This window comes from Halichoerus grypus, chromosome 14 (genome assembly GCF_964656455.1).
Source record: "Halichoerus grypus chromosome 14, mHalGry1.hap1.1, whole genome shotgun sequence".
NCBI classification, from domain to species: domain Eukaryota; kingdom Metazoa; phylum Chordata; class Mammalia; order Carnivora; family Phocidae; genus Halichoerus; species Halichoerus grypus.
Genome location: NC_135725.1, coordinates 59,328,187 through 59,355,320, shown reverse-complemented (window position 1 = coordinate 59,355,320; position 27,134 = coordinate 59,328,187). Strand labels below are relative to the sequence as shown.

The following is a 27,134-nucleotide window of genomic DNA, read 5'->3' as shown; positions in this document are numbered from 1 at the left end:
TAGAAGCTGCAGCAAGTTCTCCAGAAGATCCAGCTAAGATCATTCATGAAGGTGGCTCCACTAAACAACGGATTTTCAATGAAGACGAAACAGCCTTCTATTGGAAGAAGATGCCTTCTAGGACCTTCAGAGCTAGAGAGGAGAAGTCAATGCCTGGCTTCAAACTTCAAAGGACAGGCTGACTCTCTTGCTCGGGGCTAATGCAGCTGGTGACTAAGTTGAAACAGTGTTCATGTACTATTCTGAAAATCCTAGGCCCTTAAGAATTCTGATAAATCTACTCTGCCTGGGCTCTGTAAATGGAACAAAGCCTGGATGACAGCACATCTGTTTACAACATGGTTTGCTGAATATTTAAGCCCACTGTTGAGACCTCCTGCTCAGAAAAAAAGATTCCTTTTGAAATATTACTGCTCACTGACAAGGCACCTGGTCACCCAAGAGCTCTGATGGAGATGTACAATGACATGAATGCTGTTTTCAAGCCTGCTAACAAAACATCCACCCTGCAGCCCATGGATTGAGTAGTCATTTCAACTTTCAAGTCTTATTGTTTAAGAAATACATTTCGTCAGGCTACAACTGCCGTGGATGGTGATTCCTTTGACGGATCTGGGCAAAGTTAATTGAAAACCTTCTGGAAATCACCATTCCCAATGCCATTAAGAACATTCGTGGGGCACCCGGGTGGTTCACAGTTGGTTGAGTGTCCAACTCTTCAGCTCAGGTTTTAACCTCAGGTCGTGAGTTCAAGCCCCACATTGCACTCCATGCTGGGCATGGAGCCTACTTAAAAAAAAAAAAAAAATTAATGATTCATGGAAGTGGTCAAAATAGCAACAGGAACGGCAGTTTGGAAGAAGTTGATTTAACCCTCACAGATGACTTTGAGGGGTTCAAGACTTAAGGAAGTAAGTGCAGATGTGGTAGAAATAGCAAAAGAACTAGAATTAGAACTGGAGCCTGGAGATGTATCTGAATTGTTATAATCTCAGGATAAAACTTTAACAGACGAGGAGTTGCTTCTTATTGATGAGCAAAGAAAGTGGTTTCTTGAGATGGAATCTACTCCTGGTGAAGATGCCGTGGAAACTGCTGAAATGACAACAAAGAATTTAGAAATTACATAAACTTAGTTGATAAAGCAGCGGCAGGGTTTGAGAACTGACTCCAATTTCAAAAGAAATTCTGTGGGTAAAATGCTATCAAACAGCATCAAATGTTACAGAGAAATTGTTCGTGATGAAAGGAGGAGTCAACTGATGTAGCAAACTTCATTGTCTTATTTTAAGAACTTGCCCCAGCCGCCCCAGCCGCCCCAGCCTTTAGCACCCACCACCCTGATCAGTCAGGAGCCATCAATTTCGACAGCAAGACCCTCCACCGGCAAAAAGATTACAACTCGCTGAAAGCTCAGATGATGGCTAGTATTTTTTTTTTTTTTTTAAAGATTTTATTTATTTGACAGAGCGAGATACACAGCGAGAGAGAGAACACAAGCAGGGGGAGTGGAAGAGGGAGAAGCAGGCCTCCTGCAGACCAGGAAGCCCGATGCGGGGCTCGATCCCAGGACCCTGGGATCATGACCTGAGCCGAAGGCAGACGCTCAACGACTGAGCCACCCAGGCGCCACCGATGGCTAGTATTTTTTAATTAAGGTATGTACATTTTTTAGACATAATGCTGTTGCACACTTAACAGACTACAGTATAAGCATTTATATGCACAGGGAAACCAGAAAACTCATTTGACTCACGTTACTGCGATGTTCTCTCTGTTACAGTGCTGTGGAGCTGAGGGTGCACCATCTAGAAGGTAGGCCTCGCCATGCTGTACGTCACTTCCCTGTGACTTCTTTTATAACTGGGCATTTGTACCTTCTGACTCCCTTTACCCATTTCACCCACCCCCTCCCCACCCTTCACCTTGGACAACCACCAGTCTCTTACTGGTTTTATCTATGAGCCTGGTTGTTGGTTTTTCGTTTTTACATTTCACATACAAGTGAGATCACACAGTATTTGTCTTTCTCTGACTTTGCCCTCAAGGTCTATCCATGTCAAAAATGGCAATATTCCGTTCTTTTTTTATGGCTGAATAATACTTCATTGTGTGTGTGTATATATACATATGAAAAAATATATACAGAAAATGTATAAAAATATACGTGTATATAGGTACACATATTTGTATATACACATGTCTATATACACATATATATTCTTGTAGTTTTATTTTTAAATCTTTGAGGAACCTCCACACCGTTTTCCACAGTGGCTGCACCAGTTTGCTTTCCCACCAGCACAGCACAAGGGTTCCCTTTTCTCCACATTCTCACCAACACTTGTCTTTCTGATAATAGCCATTGTAACAGGTATAAGGTGATATCTCATTTGTGGTTCTGATTTGCATTTCCCTGATTGGGGATATTGAGCATCTATTCATCTATCTGTTGTCCATCTGTGTATCTTTTTTTTTTTTTTTTTTTAGATTTTTCATTCATTTATTTGACAGAGAGAGAGCACAAGTAGGCAGAGAGAGGGGGAGAAGCAGACTCTCCACTGAGCAGGGAGCCCGACGCGGGGCTCGATCCCAGGGCCCCAGGATCATGACCTGAGTCGAAGGCAGCCGCTTAACTGACTGAGCCACCCAGGCGCCCCCATCTGTGTATCTTTAGAAAGATGTCTATTCAGATCCCCTGCCTAATTTTTATTTGGGTTTTTAGTTTCTGCTATTGAGTTATAGGAGTTTTTATTATTTTTTTAAAAGATTTTATTTATTTGAGAGAGAGCGAGAGCACAAGCAGGGGGAGTGGCAGAGGGGGGAGAAGCAGACTCCATGCTGAACCCTGGGATCATGACCTGAGCCGAACGCAGATGCTTAACTGACTGAGCCACCCAGGCGTCCTGAGTTATAGGAGTTTTTATTTTAAAAAGATTTTTATTTATTTGACAGGGAGAGCACAAGCAGGGGGAGCCACAGGCAGAGGGAGAGGCAAGCAGAGGGAGAGTGAGAAGCAGGCTCCCTGGCTGAGCAGGGAGCCCGACATGGGGCTCTTGATCCCAGGACCCTGGGATCATGACCTGAGCTGAAGGCAGACACTTAACCGACTGAGCCACCCAGGCGCCCCTATAGGAGTTTTTAAATATATTTTGAATATTAACCCCTTAGCAGATACGATTTGCAAATACTTTCTCCCATTCATCAGGTTGCCTTTTCACTTTTTGTTGGTTTTCTTTGCTGTGCAGAAGCTTTTTAGTTTGATAGTCCCGCTTATTCATTTTTGCTTTTGGGGTATGATTAAAAAAATCACCAAGATAGATGTCAAGGAGCTTACTGCCTATTGGTTTCAGGTCTTACATTCAAGTCTTTAATCCATTTTGAGTTAATTTTTGTGGGTGTAAGATAGTGATCTAATTTTCCCAACAGCATTTACTGAAGAGACTGTCTTTTCTCAATTATATATTCTTGCCTCCTTTGTCATAAATTAACTGACCATACATCCATGGGTTTATTTCTAGGCTCTCTATTCTGTTGATCCAGAGCATACTGTTTTGATTAGTAAAGATTTGTAATATAGTTTGAAATTAGGGAGCATGATGCCTCCAGCTTTGTTCTTCTTTCTCAAGGTTATGTTGGCTATTTGGGGTCTTTTAGGGTTCCATACACATTTTAGGATTGTTTTATTTTTTGTAGGATTTATTTGGTCAGGGGGAGAGGGGCAGAGAGAGAGGAGTCTTAAGCAGACTCCACGCTGAGCACGGAGCCTGAGGCGGTGATCAATCTCATAACCCTGAGATGAAACCAAGAGTTGGTTGCTCAACCGACTGCTACACCCAGGCACCCCTTAGGATTGTTTTAAAATGTGCCATTGGAATCTTGAGAGATTGCACTGATTCTGTAAGTTGCTTTGGGTAGTGTGAATATTTTAATATTCTTCCAATCTGTAAACATGGAGTAGCTTTCCATTTATTTGTTTTCGTTTTCCTTCGTTAATCTCTGAGAGTTTTCAGTGTACAGGTCTTTCACGTCTTTAAATTTATTCCTGGGTATTTTGTTCTTTCTGATGCCATTGTAAATGGGATTGTTTTCTTAATTTCTCTAGTTTCTTTAGTTTGTTGTGCATGTACAGAAATGCGAAAGATTGCTGTATACTGATTTTGTGTCCTGTAACTTTACTGAATTAGTTCCAACATTTTTTGGTCTTTAGGGTTTTCTATATATAATGCCATGTTATCTGCAAATACTGACAGCTTTACTTCCAGACTTACAGCCTTTTCTTTTTCTTGCCTAATTGCTCTGGCTAGAACTTCTAATACTGTGTTAAATAACTTAAAATATTGACATTAAAAGCAAAGTGGCCCCAAGAAAGAAGTTTAAATGTTGAACACTGAGTTCGTGGACCAACTCCCTTCTTTTTATGGAGCCCCTTGTGGGTAATGGAGGCATCAGAAACAGTTCGAAGTTACTGCTGTGGAACAGAACTCAAAACTTAAGAGGTTCAAACAGTAATCATTTCTCTCATGGTTTCTATGGATTAGGAATGTAGGAAAGGTTCTCCTTGGCAGTTCTGACTCAGGGTATCTGATGCATTTGCAGTTACAGTGGCTAGAGCCAGAGTAGCAGGAGGTTAGAACACTAGGGACTGGCCAGGCATTTCTCTCTGCTTGTCGTTTCAGGGTCTGTGTGGGCTGGTTTGGGCTTCATCACAGAATGTGGCTCCAGGGTGTTTACCGTGGTGACACACGGACTACCAGCCTACACAGCTCGCGTGTGCCAGCAGACCAGCTGTAAGCTCTGCTGCCTTTTATGATGTAGCTTCGCAAGTCCCATAGCAGTACTTTTGTCATATTAACCAGTCACTTCTTGATGTAGGGCATGTCAGACTTTACTGATCTTTTACAACTGCCACATCTACCCTCAAGAAGCCCATCTGGCACGGGAGGCCAAGACTAGTCCAGATACCACCACCAAGAGAATACCAAAAGGTAAGCTGCCCCAGGTAGAAGCCATGGGACGTCACGGAGGGGAGTAAGGGAAGGCACTGGTGGAGGTGACCTTTGAGCTGATTCTTAAATTGGACTGACATTTTTGAAGTAATAAATGGTGAACAGTGAGTGATTACTTGATTGCAACCGTAAGTGGCTAAAGGGAAGGAGTGAGCAGAGGCCAGAAACGTGAGCCAGATCAAAGAATGCCCAACTAAGCTTTGGCGGGGCGGGGTGGGGGCGGGCGGGCAGGGAGCACATGGGCAGAAAAGTAATGGAGTTTCCTCTCCCCTCCAGACCTAATTACCATAGGAGAGAGGGCAGATTTTCCTTCTTGCCGATACCGACCCTTCTCCTGAGCGGTACTACGGGAGTTTGCATGAGTCTCCAGCTTGGAAGTATCAGGTAACTATAAGCAGATTTGACTTGGCTTTATTAGTTGCTCGAACCATTGCCTGAACGGAGCACAGTGTCTTAGTGGTGCCTATTGTGTAGATCAGTATGGTCCAGAACTTTCTGTGATGATGGAAACGTTCTGTGCTGTGCAGTTGGGATGCTACCTAACCGTGGCCACTGAGCGTATGAGATCTAGGGCTAGAAATGTACTTTTATTTAAATAACCACATGTGCTTAGTGTATTGGCCAGTAAGGCCTAGTTGAAGGATTTGACAAGTGAAATAGGAACAGAGTTGCTAGGGCTGGCACAGACCCCCCCCACGTGTACTGTGGGAGTCCAGAGTAATGGGACTAGCCACACAGTAACGCCACCCTGATTCAGGTTTACTGACTGAATCTGAAGGAATAATATATAGCCAGAGAGACCCCTGTTGAAAAATACTATCCAAGACCCTGAAGTAGGGGACAGTGGCAAGAGCCAGCTGGGAGAAAATGTCTGGGCTGGTGAGGGGATTCCCAGCTCTATCTCAGCTGGGCAACGAGAGGTTAATTTTTAGCCACAGAACTTCCTTTTTCAAATGGAAACTTCCACAGAACCCTACTATCAATCAATTGTTGTAACTTGGAGCTCTCGGAGTTCGAGGCAGGGGTGGACACTCAGTGGCTGTGCCTCTGCGGTCCTAGAAATGGTAACAGGAAATTCTTCATCCCTTAAAATCTCTCTCCAAGCTGCAGCAGGTCTTGAATTCAGTAATGAAGCTTCATGTTTGTTTGAAACAAATTTATTCTCAGAATAATGCACAAAAGTAGAGGTTGAGGCTACCTTTGGGAGGCTTCCCCCCCTCCTCTCTGGCTGCCAGGGAGAACAGAGCTGAAGGAAACATGCAATCACAAACAATGATCAACTCTAAAGACAAAAAAGGTTTGGTCCAAAAGAACTCAACATAATTAATCCAATTACTGTGAAGAGCTTCACTGAGTAGGATTAAGATCTTGCAGATGTAGTGTTTCCACAGCGTGGCTCTTCAGTGCACCAAGGGGGCCTGCTTGAGGGAGATGAGGACAGAGCGCATGCGGGAGACGTCTTTGGCCTGTTTGCTGGACTTGGGGTTAAAGTCACACAGCCGGGCCACCCGTTCCCACTCAGTGCCTGGGGACGACTCGTCTATGTCGTTTACAAAGGCTTCTTCTGCTGCCCTGGAAGCAACAACACAATATGTTGGTTTAATGCAGAATCCCCCCCGTGAGCTACCTGGCGGCTGCCTTGTGACAGAAGTGACTGCCTCTTCATGCCTGACTTCCTGGCGTTCTGGTTTTCCAAAGAGGAACAGCCCCTGGCTCAGGTCCGACTCGGGAGCAGACCCGTGGCCAGTTCTCCTAGGCACAGGGTGCCCGGACCGCTGTGTAAAATGTTGGAATACAGGTGTTTGGTTCAGGGCTCACTCTCTGTCAGTACAGAGCATTAGAAAAGCAAGTCCTTAGCCAGCTATGCACTGCCTTCAGCAACAGGAGCAAAGCAGCAGGCCGGTCAGGAATGTGCACAGGAGTTGATGGTGGGCTCTACTGAGGTTCAAGTGAATTGAGAGACTTCTCAAAAGCCCACCGGTCATTGCACGATAGCCTCTGGATTTATTCCTAAGACCGTAGAGAAACAGGGCAAATCAAAAGGAATTCAAGACACAGCTCCCATGCGAGCAGGCACTAGAGACTAAAGCCATTCTGGAAGGGGGTTTGTTAGGACATTCTCCAGTTGAGCTGCAAGTTGGCCATTTTCTCTCCAGCCAGGTGCCTTGGGTCACTCAGGGCACGCTCTGGAAGGGCTGGGTGCCCAATGGCTAAAGAGCCAATCAGTGTTAGCTGCTTTTGGGTAGGAGGCTGCTCCAACATTCTTTCCCATCAAGGTCAGCCCACCCCCAGCTGGGAACTGGTGGGAGCTACAGCCTGAAAGGACAGCGGAAAGAGGCGGGAAGACACACTATATTCATCTACTCCAACAAGCATCACGGGCGAAGCGAAAGCGATGGAGATGACCGGTCTGTGGGGACGGAGGGGTGGCACGCTCACAAGGATGGCCGTGGCAAACACTGCTGCAGCCCGAGCCACTACAACACTGCGACTTCATGGCACACACAGTTAGGGGCAGTGAGAAAGGTTTACTTAACTGTTCTAGGCTGTAGCAAGGATGGTTTATGTTTGTGCTTAAAGGTGAAGAGAAGAAAAACGAGAGAAACTTTAGGTCAGATATAGAAAATGAGAATGAGCTCAATGCAGATGGTCAGTAAGCTAGACATGCCCTTGCCACTCCATCTACACTTGGGAACGTGCAGCTGGCTTTGCTGGGCCACCCTGCTGCCCAGCAAACCCAGACTCGACCTTTCCAGTCTCCAGTTCTACTCCAGAGAGAATGTGCAAAAATCAATCCAACAGCACCTGTAAGTCCAGCATTTCACAAATCTCATTGCAAATGCATCTGGGGACCCAGGAAACCCCGCTCTGTATTCTAAAGGGATGAACATGTCGAGGTCACAGGCCCTAAGATAAGACGCTCTACAGACATGAACCTGTCGTCCACCCTTCCCGCCTGTGGTCCTTCCTTCTACCCTCATCTCCCTTCCATCAAAATGGAGTCCTAATTTTTGAGGAAACAGCAAGCATTGTTTCCAAGTCGTCTTCGGCAATACTGCTTTGAATACAAGAGTCCAATGTTTTTCCAGAGAAGATGCAGTTTTCTTTGGGGGGAAAAGCCATTGTGGCCTATCAGACAGCTTTGGCTATCCTGACCTTAAAAAGCTGGGGCTTCTTTGTGCCAAAGTGGGGGGATAGGCATCAGAAGCTGGCCACTAAATTTCCCACATCAAAAGAGAAAGTTACAGGATTCCCCCCCCCCATGAGACAACCTCCTCTGCTCCCAAGGGAGAAGCAACCAACCCCACATGTTCTTCAAAAGAACCCAATGTAGAAAGTGCTGCCCCACCCTGGCTCCCAAGCAGGGGGGCAGCAGTGGTGGCAGCAACAGCTTACGAGCCCACCCCAGTCCCAAAGCCTTCCCCAACCAGGTCACAAATGACCCACACTTTAAAAGGGAATCCACTTCCTTCCCTCCAAAACCCCAAATGTGGAAAAAAGGCTCTCAGAGTTAAAGGGAGTCACGCTTCTACACGACAATCGATGGATCATATTCCCAAACTTCTAACTCTTAGGCAGTCCCCAGAGTGCCAGTCTGAAATAATTTAGAAAGCAGAACAACTTGTGATATAACAGGAGCATTAACTCTAAACAAAAAGAATCAAAACAGGAAAAAGAATTAGTTTTGCAACATACACATAACCAATCACGTCAGCGAAGGGTTGTTTGTAGAAAGCTTCATCTGCCACCCTAGACAGCAAGAGGTCCAAAAGGCAGGCAAGCAGGCAGGAAAAAAGAGAGAACATTGAGAAGCAGAAACATCTCAAATCCATCATAGAGGCACGACTGTGCTCTGGGGCGCTGCTCCCAAGGCTGGGTGCTCACCCAGGGAGGCTTCAAGCGCTGGAGACTCCAGCAGGCAAGGTTCCCCACGGGCCTACCCCTGGGGATTCTCCCGGGTGAGCCCTGCCAAGCCCTTCCCGGCGTCATCCCTGCCACAGCGAGCAGGTCTCGGCACCCACTTCCAGGGAAGCCCTTTTAGAGCTACTGCGTCCACTTGATCCAATCCTCAACCCCAGCCACCTAGGGCACCGTGTTCTCATCGACACTTTACAGGTAACAGGAGGCCTGGACAGGAAGCCCCTTGCTCAACCCCAGGTGGCAGCAGAACTCCCAAGCAAGCCTGCCTCTTTTCACCGGCACCAGCTGGCGGGTGCTCAGGAAGCCGGGCCACCTTCCTGCAGCCTCCGGCAGGCTCACAAGGCATCACGCTACGCGCCAAAGCCACTTCTGTCTTGGATTATCCGACTCCTGCTTCCCCGCCTTGACTGAATGGGATCACTTTTCAGTCATCTGGGAACAGATGTGGTCATTTCAAAATCCCCACCTCAGAGGAAAAAGTTGCTGGACGCAAGTGGTCTGGTGCAAAGAACTGCAGCCAAGAGTCCTGGCTCTGGCTTCCTGTCTGTCCCTGAAGATGCTGGTCTGCTCAGTCCATGCCAGATGGGACTGCTGTCACAAGGTGCAGCCCAGGAACCAGACCTTCACTTAACCCTAACTCATACCATACATGGGTCAAAATGGCAGGCCTCTGGGACAAAAAGGAAAAGGGGGGGCATGCTGGGTGGAAGAGTTTCCAACCCAGGGGACAGGCTGGCTTAGACCTTATTGGCCCGGCCAGCCCACCACAACCACTGTGGGTGGGCAGGGAACCTCCCTCCAGGAGTTTTACCCTGTCCTTTGCCAGGTTGGTTTGGGGCAGGGAAGTAGAAGGGACATTTTTAAGGATGATCATGCCTGCTTATTAACCTAGGCTCCCTTATTTGAAGGGAAATTCTAGTAATTTTATTTCAGTTTATTTTTATTTAAACTCACACACAGCCTTCCTTCTTTCCCATTTTGGTTTATACATAGGTGGTGGTTTGTGGAAATTTAAAGAAAGCAAAAAGAACAGCCTGATTGTAACTCTAAGTCAGCAGGAAAATAGTTGTTTGTGGAGAGAATGAGTGGGTGGGAAAGGAAAGGCAGGCCAGCTTGTAAACCCATAATCCTTTTAGTTTACACAAAGGGCTAAACGTAATCGATTTCAAAGAAAATAAAGGTTGAATGACTACGGTCCAAGGCATCACTAAGACTACAAAAGCTTGAATGGCAGGCTTCCACTCCTTTGCAGCTAGCCCCAAGACTATGGAACTGTCAGTGACAGCATAGCCCCATCCAGGTATAGACAAATGGAGCAAATGGGAAACCATGATCACCATAGGCGGCCCCTCTAGCTGTTTGTTCTTCACTCAGCAGAGGGGCCTGAAAGCAGCAATCCTCAGGGAAGCCTGAGGGAAACGGGGGGAGGAGGAGGAACGTGGGCCTGACCACAGGGTGCTCAAGCAGTGACCCACATAAATAGCGCCCAGTGGCGTGGAAAAAATATTTGCCATCACAGAGAATCAGGGGTTCCCCAAACTTTTATAAATCTTGAAAGATAAAAAGTTAGCACCAGAGCTCCCTGTAAAAGGGGTAATGTTTCTGTCACGGTTTGCAAGGCACATGGTCTGGGGCTGGTCTCAGGTCCACACTGTTCTGACTCGCTCCCATGGAGTGTCCCCCGCCCCCTAACAGGCTATCACTAATCATTCACGGCTCTTGTGCAGCAATATTTGGGCCCCGAGTTGGGGTAAAAGGAAGGAGATGCCAACTGCAGAGGAACACCAGACTACAGATGCCCTGAAGGCAAGATCTGCTGTCATTCGCCCACTGCGCAGCACCATGCCCGGCACAGAGGTGCTCCTGAGGTTTTAGGTGAGGGCATCTAGAAGGCAGGAGGCCTGATGATACGCTCATAGTAACAGCCTTTGCTCCCCACCACATCTCTTCTCTCAAACTGCTTGCTCTGCCTTAGCTTTGTGGGCCACTTAAACATCCAGCTGCTGCACAAGTCATCCAGAGGAAGACCGATACTTGAAAGGAGACTCTATTTTCTCCTGAGATTCACTATTTACCTATAGACAGCTCTTTTACATATATAAAAGGACTTACTCCTTTAGTCCCATGGGACGCCATTTAGAGAGTCAAACATGGAGGGGGAGTGGTCAGTAATGTCAAAATCTCCAGGGGAGGGGCTGTACCATTGGAAGGAGTCCCCCACGGTTGCTCTAAATGGCTCCTGCCCCAGCCCATGAAGAGTAAGTGGGATAAAGCGTCAAAACCATCCCTTCTCTCCTGGAACCCTGGTGACAAAGGCCAGTGTGCCACTAGTTTGACACGGAGTCTGCCCTATGCCTCAAGGTTTCTGCAAGGCAAGGGACCTGGTTTGGGAAAAGCTGTGCATTCTCTGTGAGTGGCAAGTGTAAGTCTCTTCCCCTGTCTGGAACTTGGGAGGTTCATCTATGAGACCATCCAACTCCACATTCTACAGTTCTAAGAAAGGTACCAAAGCCCTAAATCCAGGCCTGGAGGGACTAAACCTTGGAGACTGAGCTCCTTAAAACAGGTGTGCTTATTCGCTCCAAGGACAACGGATGCTGTATAGAGACAGCTCCTTTCTTTACAGAAGGGATACAGTTTAGCAAAACTGCATTAGAAGCCTATTCCTGACAGTCATTTTTTAAGTCTGAGAATCTATATGTCAACCTGTTTACCCATCAGGGATCCTGAATAGGGAGGGTCAGCCTGGTTTTACCAAGTACTTCAGGGCAGAATGACTCATGGGCAACTTGCTAGGATCAAGGGGGCCTCACACAGGGCTTGCACAAAGCACCCACTCATCTCCCTTTAGAGATCTGAACTTGTACCTGGGGTCAGTCATCTTGAAGGAGCAGAAAATAAAGCAGCCTGGATCTGTCAGCACTTGAAACTGATCACAAGCTCAGGAGAAGCCCTGGTAGCAAATGCTCCCCCAAGCAACTCGACACCAAGAGCGGAGAGCAGTCCCCACCATACTTCTTACAGAGCTTCCTCTGGAATTGGAGAATACGCCCCCAGCGGACACAGGCTCCAGCCTGCCATCTGAGGGGCAGCTGACAGAACCCAGGCTGGCCAGCCAGAGACCGGTAGCTGAAGCCTACCGCCCAGAACAGTCCATCTCTTCAGCTATCGTTGCCCTCCAATAAACAACACACTCTGGCTGGCAAAGCAGTCCACTCCCTCTTCTTGGACACATTTCCATCTAAGAGCTACCAGAGGCAAGAGCACTTAAACCAACTTCTGCCTCTGAGGGCAGGAACCTATGGCTCTTTGCCCTGAAAATTACAAACACCCCCGGCTCAGTCTAGCCTTTCTTTCCAGGGAGGTAGTGGAGTGACCACGGAGTGAGAGTTGGGCTCTGAATCCAGCAGGGCAGGCGAGCCACTGGTCTCCATCAGGGCCAGCAGCACTGCCTCTACCTTTCTCTGAGCTACTTCCAAGTGGACTTTAAGCGTGGAGTAGTCCAGACCGCAGGTGCCAGTCAGTGGGGGTAGGAGAATGAACTTGGTTTCTCCCCAAAACTACTTCACCTTCCGTGAGTGAGTCCATTCTGAAGAGCATTTTAAAAAAGTCAACTCAAGTTTTTCCTAGACACAGAAGTACCCAGAGAATCCTTAATTCTGAAGTCACCATGTTGGAACATCCTTGGCTACCTAATTACACACCCGGTTCCTGCTACCAGACCCCTTTGTAAAGCAGCTTTCAGAAGGCAGGGTTGTATTTAGGGGATGCAGCATGACCAAGTCTATAATCATCTCGAAAGTACTGAGATCCTGGTATGTTCATGAAAGTGGCCCTTCATTTCAGGGTTACATTTCCACATGTGGATTTGATCCATGAAATAACCTTCCCTTTTGCCGTTTCATACTATTACAAGCAATACAGATTAACCAAACTCTTCGCTGAAGAGCTAAAGTCACTACAACTGGGGTGGCTAAAGGACAGGCTGAATTAGGCTCCCAAGACCCGAGAGACTTGCAACCTTTATGTTTCAAGTACTTTTTCCAAAACCTGCAGAGACACTTCCTACTACAGCGGGCAGCACATGTGAGAACGATACTGGCCGTCAGAAATGAATGGGATTCAACCTTGGAGAACAAGCGGTGCCAGCAGCCCCGGGGACTGACCTGTTGTTTGCTTTTGTTTTCTGTAGCTGCTCGTCCTGCCTCGCATACCACTCTTCTAGCTCCTTTATTGCTTTTTCTTTCCACTCTGCTTCTTGCTTCCGAGAATTGGCATCTTTGAAGGGAAGGAAAAGAAACACAAATGAAGCAAAACACAAACTGAAGTTTGCTCCATCAATGTCTTTTGGTCTTATTAAACTTACGGTGTGTGTGTGTATATGTGTGTGTGTTGGAGGGATAATAATCAGGAGGGAAGAAAAAGTTCTATTTCCCTATTTGTACATCCAGTCTCTGATCCCAGTGATTCTATCCAAGTTGTTTCACATTCTCTCTCAGTCCACTGACATCTTAGTGGATTCACCAGTTTTGGGGTTTCTTTTCAGGGTAGGGGAGAGGATGATACATAGATAAAAGCCTTCGGGGGCACCAACTAGGGAAAAAGCAGTTAGAGGATTTTTTTTCTTTTTTTTTTAAGATTTGAGAGAGCGCACACGCACAAGAGTGGGGGGTTGGGGGGGCAGAGGGAGAGAGAGAAAGTCTTAAGCAGACTCTGCCTTGAGTGTGGAACTCAACTCGGGGCTCAATCCCAGGACCCTGAGATCACCGGCTAAAATCAAGAATCAGGTGCTCCACCGACTGAGCTACCCAGACGCCCAGGAGAATTCTTTAATAATTATGCTGCCAGTATTAGTTCAGGGTGGACCGTTGATATTAGATAATCTTTGAAAAAATCTTCTTAGAAAATGTAAGACCCCAACTCTGCCAATCGATGGTTTTGTAAAACACAAGGTGGCACTCTCTTAACTGAGCATGGTAGAAGCACTTCAATGAAGCAGAAAGCTATTGTTAAAATTACCAGAGGTAGAGAGGATTCAGGAACCAGGGAACAGAACATAGATGTTAAAAGTTGAGGGGGACCACAAAACATCTATTCCTGCTTAGACTGCAGAGTGAGTTTGTGGCAGAGCTAGGACAGAACTAAAGAAGCTCTAACGGAGAGGACTGCAGGGGGTTGAGGTGGGGTGGCAGAATCATTAGCAGTTATCCAGAAGGTTCTAGAATGAGAGAGAAAACAAACTTAGCAAGTTTGCCAGACTGGATTTTCAAATATGACAACTAGCTAAGAAGACCAAGTCAGCAGATAGCAAGAGATAGAAATGCAGGTCATAGCTACCGCTGCAGGTGACATCTGAAGTTACCCTGAGATTTCACCTGAAACACATTCTTAAGCATCCTCTCTGGCAGGTGTTTTGTAATAGACCTCTCCTTTAATCTTTACAACAATCCCGAGAAGGTAAACTCTAGACCCATGTTCAGCACTGAGAAAAACTATAGCTCAGAAAGTTTGAGTAACCTTTCCTAAAGTAAGTAGCAGAGCTAAGATTCAAACCCAGGTCTGACTCTGAAGCTTACATGTTCTTTCTTCATTAAGCTGCCTCCGAAGGGAGGGATGGAAAGGAAAACCTAGAAACAATCACAAGATGTGACTAGAAGGTGGTCACCAGTGATCCAGACAAGAGTCCGGACAGCGCAGAGCCAGAGCCCGACCTGTAACTAGCTCGCATCCCGGAAGAGGAGAAAGCAGTGGTGGTGGCGGCGAATGAAGGGAAGAAATGAAGCACTTCAGGGCATTTTTAGGTCCTTTCCAAGAACGTCTTACAGTAACAACCTGCAGAAGGCTCTGTCTGTAACTACTGGAAATAGCTTGTTAGCAGCTAGAAACTCCCCCAAAGTTTCAGATTATAAAGAACCTGTTACCCTGTTATTTAACTTATCAGAAGGTGACCTATCAATTTTTTTTTTGAGAGATGGGGGGGGACCCACAAAGGGAGAGAGGGAGAGTCTTGAGGCTTCACGCCCAGTGTGGAGCCCGACATGGGGCTCAATCTCACAACCCTGAGATCATGACCTGAGCCACCCAGGCGCCCCACTCAGGATTCTTTTACTCAGATTTCCACTGATGAGTCAACTCTATACAGCAGACTTCCGGTATGTGTCCGTGGCATGAAGCAGAAGCGGAATGGAGGGCGCTAGGATGCGGCGGGACATGCTGTGGGCTGGCAGCGCATGTGGACAAGAAACTGAAAAATACTAAGGTTAAAATCTCCTTTTCAAGAGTGGTGAAATCACTTCTGAAACACTACTTTTTGAATGGAGAGTATTTCCTTTCTTTGTAAAGATTTTTTTAAAGTTTTAATATACCAGGAATAAAATATAGAAATTTCTCTCTGAAAAATTAATCTGAATAAAAATTGTAACCACCTGCACAGATTGTAGTTACTGCATAAAACCATCCCTTTAAATTGTCTTCTTGCTTTTACAGATTTTTGAAAAAAGTGACACTGGCAATAAGAATTTAGAATTCTGGGACATCTGGGTGGCTCAGTTGGTTAAGCGTCTGCCTTCGGCTCAGGTCATGATCCCAGGGTCCTGGGATTGAGCCCTGCATTGGGCTCCCTACTCAGCAGGGAGCCTGCTTCTCCCTCTCCCTATGCTGTTCCCCCCTGCCCCCTGCTTGTGCTATCTCGGTCTCTCTCAAATAAAATCTTTAAAAAAAAAAAAAAGGAATTTAGAGTTCTTAAATGCTTAGCTCAGTAGGACAAAGATCCAAGCGACAATATAATCTGCATCTGGGCATGAGAAGAGGGAGGGAAGGCTGAAGAGTCCCCTTGGAGAGCAGGGCACACTGATAGCCATCTTCTTGGGCAGTCCTTCTTACTGTCCCTGGAAAAGAAAACTCTGAGAACGCAGTCACCAGCTAAGCTGAAAACCACGCACACTGGTTCTCTATATTTAGCATCTTGTGCTTTCTCACAGTTTTTGCAAAGAAAAAAAGAGGAAACTGAAGAAACACCTAGTTCACAGACCAATTTAATTCAATCGCAAAGCCAAATATTTGACTTCAGAAAAGCATCTTAAGAAAACACTTCATGGAGGGCACCTGGGTGGCTCAGTTGGTTAAGCGACTGCCTTCGGCTCAGGTCATGATCCTGGAGTCCCTGGATCGAGTCCCGCATCGGGCTCCCTGCTCAGCAGGGAGTCTGCTTCTCCCTCTGACCCTCCCCCCTCTCATGTGCTCTCTCTCTCTCTCTCATTCTGTCTCAAATAAATAAATAAAATCTTAAAAAAAAAAAAAAGTGTTAAGAAAACACTTCATGGAATATTCCCAAAGTGCCCAATCTGATCACTGAAGGGGGGGGGGGGAGGCAATTTTCCCAGACACCAACATGACCAAAGTGTATTGTCTCCATGGAGAAGATAACTTTGCTAAACTTTGGGGAAAGAGAAAAGATGAAAGTTGGGTTCTGTAACCTGACAAATACTAGTACCAGCGAAGTCCTGCCTCCGCCCGCTCAGAAGAGACACACAAGGAACAAGCCACGACTAAAGCTACCAGCATCTCATGAAGACAGTTTCCATCTTTGTAAAGCTGCGCTATCCAGTACAGAAGCTCCTAGCCACATGTGGCTACTTACTAAAATTAAAAATTCAGTTTCCCAGTCATACTAGTCACATTTCAAGTGCTTAAGAGCCCCATGTGGCTAGTGGCTACCATACGGACCAGCACAGATCTGTGATACTTCCACCCAAGAAATGCTAGCGGAGAGTGCCATAAAGGGTCAAACGGAAGTGTGCCCTTTGTTCTGAGAGCCACATAAACTGGGCTGGAAAGAGAACCGATTTGGCACTAACTGGGTCCTACTTCTAGGTGTCAGTTAACGCTATTTGAAAAACAAGGAGTCAGTTTTTACTAATTCAGTGGTTCCCATGAAGGACTAATAATGCTGACGTCGTTGGTACACAGAAGAACATCATTATTTCCAGATATACAATAAAATATTTAAGCATGAAAGAGAGGATCTGAAAGTGGATGAGAAATGTGTGTGTATAAAACATATACATACATACATGCTTCATTTACATAAAGATAACCCAATATGGCAAAATGTTAATCACTGAATCTAAGGGGGTGCACACAAGTTCATTTTACTCTTAACTATTTGGTTTGAAATTTTATTTCAAGTTTTATTAAGTAATCTCTACACCCAATGTGGGGCTTGAACTCACAACCCCGAGATCAAGAGTTGCACACTCTACCAACTGAGCCAGCCAGGCACCCGTGTTTGAAATTTTAATAAAAAGCTGAGGAAAGAATACCCCATGGCTTTATCTCCACACGGTGCCATACCTCTGCAAGCCACCTACATATAGATACCAAGTCTCCTGATCTTGACCAAAAGCAACAGCCCACGTACACAGTTCTTCACCAAAGGCCAGGCCAGGCCGGCTGGCACTGATCTCGGCGGGACGGCGTACACGACATGCACGGTGGCTGATGGATGGAGGGGTACGGGCTATGAAGCAGGGCGGACGTAAGCTGAGTTCTGACGCTACTGCTTCTTAGCTGTGTGATTCAAAAACTTGTTCGAGGAGTCTCACTTTCCTCACTTACAAAAACATACAAACTTAGCTTACAGGGATATTAGAGTAGGAAAATCAAATTGTACATGTTTCCTAACATACTTCACATTTTCTTCTTAAAGCGTTACCTTAAATTCAGCCTAGAAACGATAAATGGACTTTGAAGTCTCTTACCTGGAGACCTTCAAGTTTACACAACACTCTCATAAACACCATCTCAGACGAACCCTGGAGTTGGTAACACTGATCTTACCCCACAGACAAACAAACTCTACAAGGTTTGAACCACCAAGTGCCCACAGCTGGGAAGAGTTAAGCCTGGGCCTTGAACCTACTCTTTCTTCGCTGCAAGCTCAGGACTCTGCTCTGCTCTTCCCGAGAGGATGCACTTGGTGGTGGCTCTCTGAGCTGCCCTATTCCTCACAAAATGGCCTGTAATTAAGCATCTCCCTGTGGGTGGCCTTGTGACCCCTCAGGCTGAGGAAGAGATCTTCCCACATACTAGACAAGGACATTATGGCTAATTCCAGTTAAAAAGAGCTAAGAGTCAAGGTCAACTATTCCATTGAAAACAAGACACCCAAAGACAGAAAAAGATTCCTTACCAAGGGCTTCCAAGCGTTCCGTTTGCTCTTCTCTCCATTTACGGATACTTTCAGGCTCTGATTGCAATCGATCCACTTGTGAAATAGCTGCGTAACTGTCTGTTGGACCATTACTCTCCTTAACACAAAAAACAATTGTGTTCTATCAGTACCAAACACGCCTTCCTGAAATGCGCTTCATACACGGTAGAACACCCCTGGTTATGTACTGACGGCCGCTTTAACATGTTAAAGGATTACCTTAAAAGCAACAACACAACCTTACATGCTCATAGGGAGCTCTCAACATTACTGCACCTAATCCTTACAATCCACAAGGGAGGCAGAGTAGTTGTTAGCCTGCCTGTTAATAACTGGGACAGAAGTGGGAGAGAGGAAAGCAGGGGAGGTGGGTCATGGACTGACTAGGAAACAGTGTTAATGGTTTTAGTTTCCTCACTTGACACACAGCTTATGTGGGATCTTCAAAGTAACAAAGGTAAATACACTGCACAGCAAGGCCCAGAACCTAAAACTTCTAAATGCTATTACATAATGCAGGAAAAAGAGCACTTGATACCACCTAACCAAAATAGGTGAATTCTGGATAAAAAGGAGTCCAAAAGAAAACATGCAGTCACTAGTCACACCAAGGAAAAGAATAAAAAGGCAAGCAAATAGGAGTCACAAGTGGGGGGGGGCGGAGTGCGGGGCAGATTCTTCATAGTGGGTAAGGTCTGACAGCTAATAAACTGATAAAACTCAACTAGAATTTAATCTTTAGAAAATTTTTCACCTGCTGAACTAGGGAATAAATTCCAGGTTCACCTAATCAGACTATAAAAAGATGGAATAATTACTGAAAGTATTAGTAACTAACTTATTGACACTTTCCATGTGTCAGGCACATAAAAGCTTTATCTCCCAAGCAACCTGCAAAGTTTTGATTCTCATTTCACATTTGATAGGACTAACCTGAGGCACAGAGAAATGACATGTCCAATTCACAGCTACTAAGAGGTAGAGCCAGGTTCTGAACCCCATTCCGTCTCACTCTAAGGGCTAAACTCTAAACCAGGCACTGGAAACTAGAGTCCAGGCCAGCTGCTTGTTTTTGTAATTAAATTCTACTGGAACACAGCCAGGTGCATTCATTCACGTACTGTCTGTGGATGCTTGCACATCACAGCAAGAGTAGTTTGACACATACACACACACACAAAAAACAGGGCGCCTGGGTGGCTCAGATAGTGAAGCATCTGCCTTCGGCTCAGGTCATGATCCCAGGGTCCTGGGATCAAGCCCCGCGTCGGGCTCCCTGCTCTGCAGGGAGTCTGCTTCTCCCCCTCCCTCTGCTTCTCCCCCTGCTCATGCTGTGTCTCGAATGAATAAAAAAAAAAAAAAAAAAAAAAGAGTAGTTTGACACAGTTACGACAAAGCTTAAAATGTTTACTATCTGGTACTTTACGAAAAAGTTAGTCCGTCCTTGGTTTAAACCAATTAGACTAACATCCTTCCTGCCAGTGAACTGGTTGAGGGACGGGCAGAAACCCAGGCATAAGCAAAGCATCATGCTATTTCCCCAGGCTGTAGTGACTACTTCCAGTTGGTCCAGAAGGAAATGCAAGATTTTTCTTGGGTGGTTGGGAGAAGAGGAAAAACCCCCATCTTGTTCTAGATAACATGACAGGCACACGAGAAGCCCGGAAGTGCTGTAGTCATTTGACCACCAAGAAAAAAGCTTGAGCACAAAAATGCACACTTAGCAAGCAGAGCCAAAGTCCTAGGGGAACTGAGTCAGAGTCCTGGTTGAAGGACACTTCAATAATATAAACTGGTAAGACTTTTTGTGTTTAAGCTAATCTGAGTTGGGCTGGCAACTCAACACCTAGTGATACAGAGGGAAAATAATGGCAGTCACCACAAATTCCAACCCCCCCCCCCGCCCCAAGACAATCTCAAAGGTTCAAATGCTGGCCCCACTGCATACCACCTTTGTTACTTTTAGACTACTTTGTGCCTCAGTTTCTTCATTTGTAAAACAGGAATAATAGTACAGGTCCCCCAGGTTGTTGAGAGAATTAAAGAGTAAACATAAACAGTGCCTGACAGTGCATGGCACATAGTGTTTAAATTAGCCACTGCTATCATCATCACCATGAAAGCTCATTTCTTGAGAGTAAAATCAGTAATACTAGGGCCAGGTCAGTAACGTTTTAAAGGAATGATCAATGTTACTTCTCTTCAAATCCTTCCATTTTAGCAGGTAACATACCCAGTACTAATACATCTAGGAAAGTCAAAGGAGTGGGGTCCTTTCTAGGTCAATCAATTCAAATCACAGGAAAGGAAGACTCAACCACTATCTTTTAACATAATCAGAGTATTCTGTACCTGGTAGTACTCGCCATTCATCACTCCATCCACGGCATCTGCAAGACATAAAATTTCAGTCGGTCAGTCAGGACTAGTCAAATGCTGGGCCAAAGCATTACCAAGTCTAATACAGGTACTGTAAATTATACTAATGCTATCCCTGTGCTATGCACCAGACAGAGCAACGACTGACTTCCTGTTTAATGAAACCAAGATGTGCTTATACACAAATTACTTCACCAAAATGGAAAAATCTGTACCAAACCCCCAGTTCAAAAGCTTTTTGATCTTTTGCCCTAGAGAGAGAACACATGGATGCCTGGCAGAAGAGTCTCATAGAGCAACAGTGTTTCTCCATGAAAGTTCTGGAGAAGGCAAAGTGGGGCCTGGAATCATTCAGTGAGCCAAGGACATGCAGCTTCATGTTCAAACCAAGGTGCTTTCTTGGGGGTCAGGACTCTCCATCCTGTGCCTGTAGACCTAAGGGTCTACAGTTGAGACTTCCTCAGCTAATTCCTCTAGACCCCTGGAACTAGTCTGGGATAGTAAGATCTGGGCATACCAAATTAAGTCAGTATTTTCAAGGATACAAGTTACAAAAAACTCAAAGTGTGGTGTACGATCCAGTCTTACTGGCACAATTCACTCATGAGCTAAATAAGAAAGTCCATTTGAAAAATGTGGAAACGATCTTTTTTAAGTAAGACCTAGAGACCATCAATCCATATAGCATAAAATGGTGGTCCACAGGCTGAACATATTTAAAACACTATTAAGTCAGAAAATTTCACGAATTCAGGATGTCTAGGTTTTGGGGCAAGGGTAAGCAGACAGAAGATCTGGCAATCTTGGGCCTGCTTGAGAGGAGGGCAGCCTTTATATCCAGCACGCTCTGGTCTATCTGCAAGGACCCCAGGCGCCCCCCCCCCTTTTTTTTAACCCATTCAGTGTCTCAGTAATTCAGCTGCCCAGTAAGTATGCATCCTAAGCCCTGCCCCACAAGCCATCACGAAGAGGCAGTCTGCACAGGGCTGCCTGCCATCCTTTCGAAAGCCTAGACAAAGGCACCATTTTTAGCTTCTGCCTACACATTCTGAACTCAGGATTTGTTGGCTGACCCATATTTACCACCTACTATGTAGGACTTCCATTATTTTGTCCAAATTTTTTTTTTCAAACTACTGATTTGTCCAATTTCTTTTTTTTCAAACTTATTGCATGGGGTGGGATAGGGAAGATGACAGAAGAGATGCACCTAGTGCTCAAAAACTAATACAAGTATTTGGGGGGGCATATTCAGTTGCTCCTCAGTAAGAAATCCCTTCATCTAGAACCGCTAGCACAGACCATACCCGGCGGGCAGCACCCGGAGCTGCCCGGCGCGGTGACACCATGCTGGTCGCCCTGAAGACCCTCCAGCAGCCGACCTTCAAGATAGAGATTCTTGGGTCACAGGATATACATTTTAAAAACTTCTAAATACTGACCATTTGCCCCCTTTTAGTGTCTCATTTATATTACTACCAGCAGCACATGACCGCCCCATTTCTCAGACTCTTAGTGATACTAAAGATGGAGTTTTAGGTTTTTAAATTTTTGCTAAGTTGACAGCAGGGAAAAAACTTAGGTGGCTTTGTCCTGCCAATCTCTTTTCTTGTGAGGTAATCATGTAGCTGACGTTTGATTTTCTTCTTTACTGAATTGTCTGAGTTTTGCCCATTTTTCTGCTATCTTTTGATCTCTATTCACTTTGTATTATTATTTGTCCTCTCATATTACAAATATTCCCCCGTTGTCATTTTTTTTTTTTTTTAAAGATTTTACTTATTTATTTGATAGAGAGACACAGTGAGAGAGGGAATACAAGCAGGGGGAGTGGGAGAGGGAGAAGCAGGCATCCCGCGGAGCAGGGAGCCCGATGCGGGACTCGATCCCAGGACCCTGGGATCATGACCTGAGCCGAAGACAGACGCTTAACGACTGAGCCACCCAGGCGCCCCTCCCCCATTGTCATTTTATATGGTTTCTTCTGGTACTAAAAAAAACAAAAATGCCTCTCTTTAATCCACCTGGAATTTATTTTTATGTAAGATAGAAAAGAGTGAGATAATTTTGACTCCTAGAACTTACAATGGTTAGCATGGCCAGGCCTAGGCCTAAATTCTGGTTAATATATTACATTTAACACACCAACTATCCAGTTAATATATTCCAGCCCAGGGCCATTCCCAATATGAGAGCCTTTGATCACTACACCATACACAAAACTAGAAGCAATTTTCATCCCATACCTCCTCCTAAGTCACATGCTGCCTGTCCTTTAGGACCAAAGACTCATCCAAACCCACTGGCAAGTGCTTTGAGCTCTTATTACTGTCCTGACATTCAACTGGCCCAAGTCAAAGACCTGCCTGTTGCTACAAAACATACAGAAAGACATCTTAAGACAACTAAGCTAAGCAACCTGATGCTCCAGAAGGAAACTTTCTAGGGCATCTCAGGAACTCCAGAGAGAAACAAGGGCCAGAGTAAGTTTCCAGAGAAGAAATTTTGTCCCAAACCCACCTTCGACTTGCCATGGTGCCCATCCACTGGAAGTCAAGCAGACATGGGTTTGATGAATTCCAGTGGAGACGTGTATTAGCTTGCTACCTTAGGAACACTCCTTAACTTCCATGATGCTTTATCTGAAACAGGATGCCACTACTTAGCCTGCAGGTACGGCGTGAATCTGCAGCTACAGAGAACCGGCATGCGGCAAGCATACAGTACTAATTGTCAAGCACGAAATTTCCCTGAACTTTTCTCCACCACTGCTACCAAGAAAGTTACTCTCCTCCTCCAGAAGGCTTTCCTTTAATTCACGTGCCTCTCTTCCTCCTCCAAGGAAAGACTTGTCAGAAACAACACCCAGTGCCTCACTGCCATACTCTCTCCGTAGCTCCTTACTCACCCCTTTCTCCAACCTCCTCGGCCCTCATAATTGAGGGCTTTACAACAGCTCTAGACTTATGCGGCCTCTTTCCTGACTACTTGCTCTTCCTCAGTATCTGAGCCACTTCACTCAGCTGGTTACCTCCTACCTTTAAACTTACCTCCCTTCTCCAGATCTCCTTACAACTGAAGGAGTCCTCCAAGGCTCAGACCCTCCGGTTTTTGCCTGCTCCCATCCTTCATGGGGAGTTTTCCCCAAGGTTACTCCTCCATCTGTTAGAGTCTCCTGCCGATGAATCTCTGTATAGTAACATATCAGATACAGGGCTCTCTCCTAAAATCTGTTTCCTCAGCACACCCCAAGGCCTATAGGCTTTGTAATGCCTCTCTCTTCCTACTCCCAAGGAATAAGAGTACAGCCAGGTACCGCGGCAGTAATATACCAAGTACTGTGTGTAATACATTAGTACATTACAGGTGCTAATGTAATCCCAGGAACCCTATGTGGTATATATCTGTACCTTGTACTGGTGAAAAATCTAAGGCAGGGCAGTGGCGGTGACCAAAGCTGCCTGAGACCACAAAGTTAAATTTACACTCAAGCAGACTAGGACAGCACAGAAATCTCAACCACTAGAGTGCCTCTTTTCAAGGAAAGAAAGGAAAGTGTCCAACTAGTTCTCTAATCCCCAAAGGAAGTGCTGACCACTGCACTACTGCCAACCTCAATTACACTGTCAGAGGTCTGGCTTTAAATCACTAAATGCTTAGTTCACTAAGAAAGTCCTTCCTAGAAACTAAGTCAGCAGTGATCCCTTCCTTCCCTTTGCTGAAAGCTTAATGCACAAGGGACCTGTGTATCCAACTCTACCCTCTCCCTTTTACCTCTCCAAACTGCTCATCATCAAGATTTGTCATTTCTCTACAGGACTCTTGGACCTAGTATTTTTGTTCATACCTTTCTATCTACTATGTGCCAGACACCCTGCTAGGCACTAGGGATACAACTGTAAGCAAGAGTGACATTGTCCTTGAATCAGGAGTTTTCTAATTATGGGTCCTGCTTCTCCCAACTCTGTCCTACCCAAGGCAGCCACACTGCCTTTCAGAAATGACAATCTCTTGTCCCGTGATACCCCTGCGGAAACAACTGTAACGGCATATGGTACAGTCTACGGGTAGGGAAACTGGGGGCATAGCTAAGAACTTGCCCTTTTTTTCTTAAGCAAGTCATTTCTCTGCAGGACTCATAAGTTTTCTTATATTAAATGAGGGAAGTAAACTAAGGATCTAAGAAGTAAATTTTATGATTCTCCGTCAAATGTTAATAAACACCACCCAACAACAAAACCCTATTGACTTAAAGCCAACTTCATCTCCCAGCCACAACCCGGTTCAGTCCAACCTGCTTGCTGAAATTCGCATTTTTCAGGTGTATCATATGTTCTCGTGTAAATTCTTATTGGAGGGCTAATTTGCTTAGGAGGTAATATGGTACAGGATAAAAACTCAGAGGCTGCAAATGAGCAGTCTCCCTACCCCTACTCAAAAAATGGCTCCGCCTGGCTGGCACAATAATTTGAGATTTCTGAGTCTGAATGCTTTCATAGAGGACAACTCTAGTGCACCAAAACCTCAGTCTCCAGGGCGCCTGGGTGGCTCAGTTGGTTAAGCGACTGCCTTCGGCTCAGGTCATGATCCTGGAGTCCCGGGATTGAGCCCGCATCCGGCTCCCTGCTCAGCGGGGAGTCTGCTTCTCCCTCTCCCGCTCCCCCCTCTTGTGCTATCTCTTTCTCTCTCTCAAATAAATAAATAAAATCTTTAAAAATAATAATTAAAAAAAAACCTCAGTCTCCAACACTCCGTAGTGTCTCATTCCCAGCAGGTTTCTCTCATTTATGTTATCTGCCTGGCTCCTTAAGGTTTGAGGTTAGAGTAGTACAAACACTCCTATCTGCCCCACCAGTGCCCTGTTCTCCTTTAATTAGAATTTTTTTTTTTTTTAAGTAAATGAAAACCCAGGTCTCATTTCTTCCAGCTAATTTCCTACTTCCTCATTCTACTGAATAGGTCTCTTCCCCCCATCTTTTCCTCCCACTGTAATTCAAAGCATCACACACAGGTAAGGCATTCAGAGGTCAAACTGGCATCCTAGTGCTCATTTTTTGTTTGTCTTTGCTTGAGTTTGGCTGGGAAAAGGCCACCCTACATTCTCTATTCACCTTTTGGAAGACTAGTTCAGGCTAATCTTAAATTCTGCTTAGGCAACACTGCCTACCAAAGCTGTTCCTAGAGGAAACAGAGCTTCAGAAATCCCGGCCATAATCCGTTCGACAAATGATAAAACTCTTAGCCTTCTTTGGCTGGAGTTTCTTCCTCCAGGATTAGAACACCCTCCTTGAGTTCCCTATTCACGCCTCTTTTCCTCCCCATAATCCAACATTCCGTACACCTGAAGTGCTTAAATACTGCATTGCATTTCCGTTTTTGTTTGTATACATCTCAAAAATGATACTAGTATTCTCATTTTTTTCTGCCCTCCTTTCCTAATAACTGGTTCTGTGCCGGGCTTAGGCTTGCCTTTAAGTCTGGCCAAACTGCGCCAATGCGGCTGTGTTTGAGTGGCCAGGCTCAAAGCACAGCAAGTGCTCAATGAAAAGTTCCTGGACTGAACGGGCTTCTTCGAGCTCTTCGGCCGGTCACCCTATTTTCTTTGCTTCCTCGCTCTGCCCCGTCCGGGAGCACTCAAACATACTCATACCACTGAGTAGGCTCCCCGAACCTAGGCTTACTGCTATGACTGGGCCGGGGTCTCGTTTTCTCCTTGCACTCTTCCTTAACCTCCCGGTTCAGCAAGAAACAAGAGTGACACAGAGCCCTCAGACCCACTCTGGGCCGAGTTTCTATACAAGCCCTCCCGCCCCAAACGCCGCCGCACTCTCACCCGGACCCCCTGGCGGCTCGCCGTGCGGCTGGGGCCCAGGGGCACCGCCGTCCAGGATGGCGAAGGCCTCGTCGTTCTCGATGCCCGCAATCTCGCTCTCTTGCTGCGCCAAGAAGGCCGCGGCCGGGTCTTCTTCGCCGGCACCGGCCACCCCGTTCCCTAGCGCGGGGCCGCCGGGAGCGCCGGCAGGAGCGCCGAACGGATCTAGTTCAGCCATGGCGGGCAGTTCAACGGCACGGACACCGACGTTGAGCGACACGCCAACCGACCCACCAACACCGCGCCCCGCAGCGGCTGCTGTGGCGGCGACCGCGATCCGACGACAAGCTGGAGAGAGAAGACGGAAGCGGAAACCCTGCCCCTATATCCGGTTGGTGTAGGCGGTGTTGGAGAGCCGAAGGGATAACAACCAATCAGAGGACAGCGATGGTTCAAGAACTACCCAATCAGCAGGAGGAGGGGCGGGCCCCCGAGGAAAACTCGTGACTCGGGCCGCGGCGGCTGTGAGGATGGTGAGCCCAGCAAGGCCCGAGGGAGCGGAAGTGGCTTGACCTAAAGCAGCCTTCCCTGCCTGGCCTTTGGGGCTGCCCTGCCCGTGGACTGCCACCTCTGCGGAGACTCAAGTGCCAGAGCCGGAGGTGAGGTGAAGGAGGGCCGCAACGATCGATCGGTCGACTAAAGAGGCAAGCTGCTTAGGTTTCCTGAGCCCCCGTTTGCTCGTTTGTGAAATGGGAACGAGAATCCTGCACTGCTTCCTTCCCAGGCTCCTTGGGAAGACTGA

At 46.2% G+C, this 27,134-nt stretch overlaps 1 protein-coding gene and 1 long non-coding RNA gene across 6 annotated transcripts; one reads left to right on the top strand and one right to left on the bottom strand.

Moving 5' to 3' along the window:
* Positions 1 to 964: 964 nt before the first annotated feature.
* Positions 965 to 26,707, bottom strand: CLTA (clathrin light chain A). Of its 5 annotated transcripts, XM_036076132.2 has the most exons (7): positions 26,354 to 26,707; positions 20,494 to 20,531; positions 18,121 to 18,238; positions 13,097 to 13,208; positions 8,706 to 8,759; positions 7,547 to 7,582; positions 6,151 to 6,581 (listed from the first exon to the last, which is right to left on the bottom strand). In XM_036076132.2, exons 1-7 carry the CDS (start codon positions 26,568 to 26,570, stop codon positions 6,410 to 6,412), a joined length of 747 nt encoding a protein of 248 aa, XP_035932025.1. In that variant the 5' UTR covers positions 26,571 to 26,707; the 3' UTR covers positions 6,151 to 6,409. The 5 variants fall into 5 exon arrangements, with proteins under 5 accessions (XP_077917580.1, XP_035932025.1, XP_035932026.1 ...); XM_036076133.2 differs by lacking the exon at positions 7,547 to 7,582; XM_036076134.2 differs by lacking the exon at positions 8,706 to 8,759.
* On the top strand, positions 1,672 to 6,035 carry LOC144380035 (uncharacterized). Its single transcript, XR_013443751.1, has 3 exons — positions 1,672 to 1,815; positions 4,876 to 4,988; positions 5,286 to 6,035. It is a non-coding gene; the product is annotated as an uncharacterized LOC144380035 (long non-coding RNA).
* Positions 26,708 to 27,134: the final 427 nt, after the last annotated feature.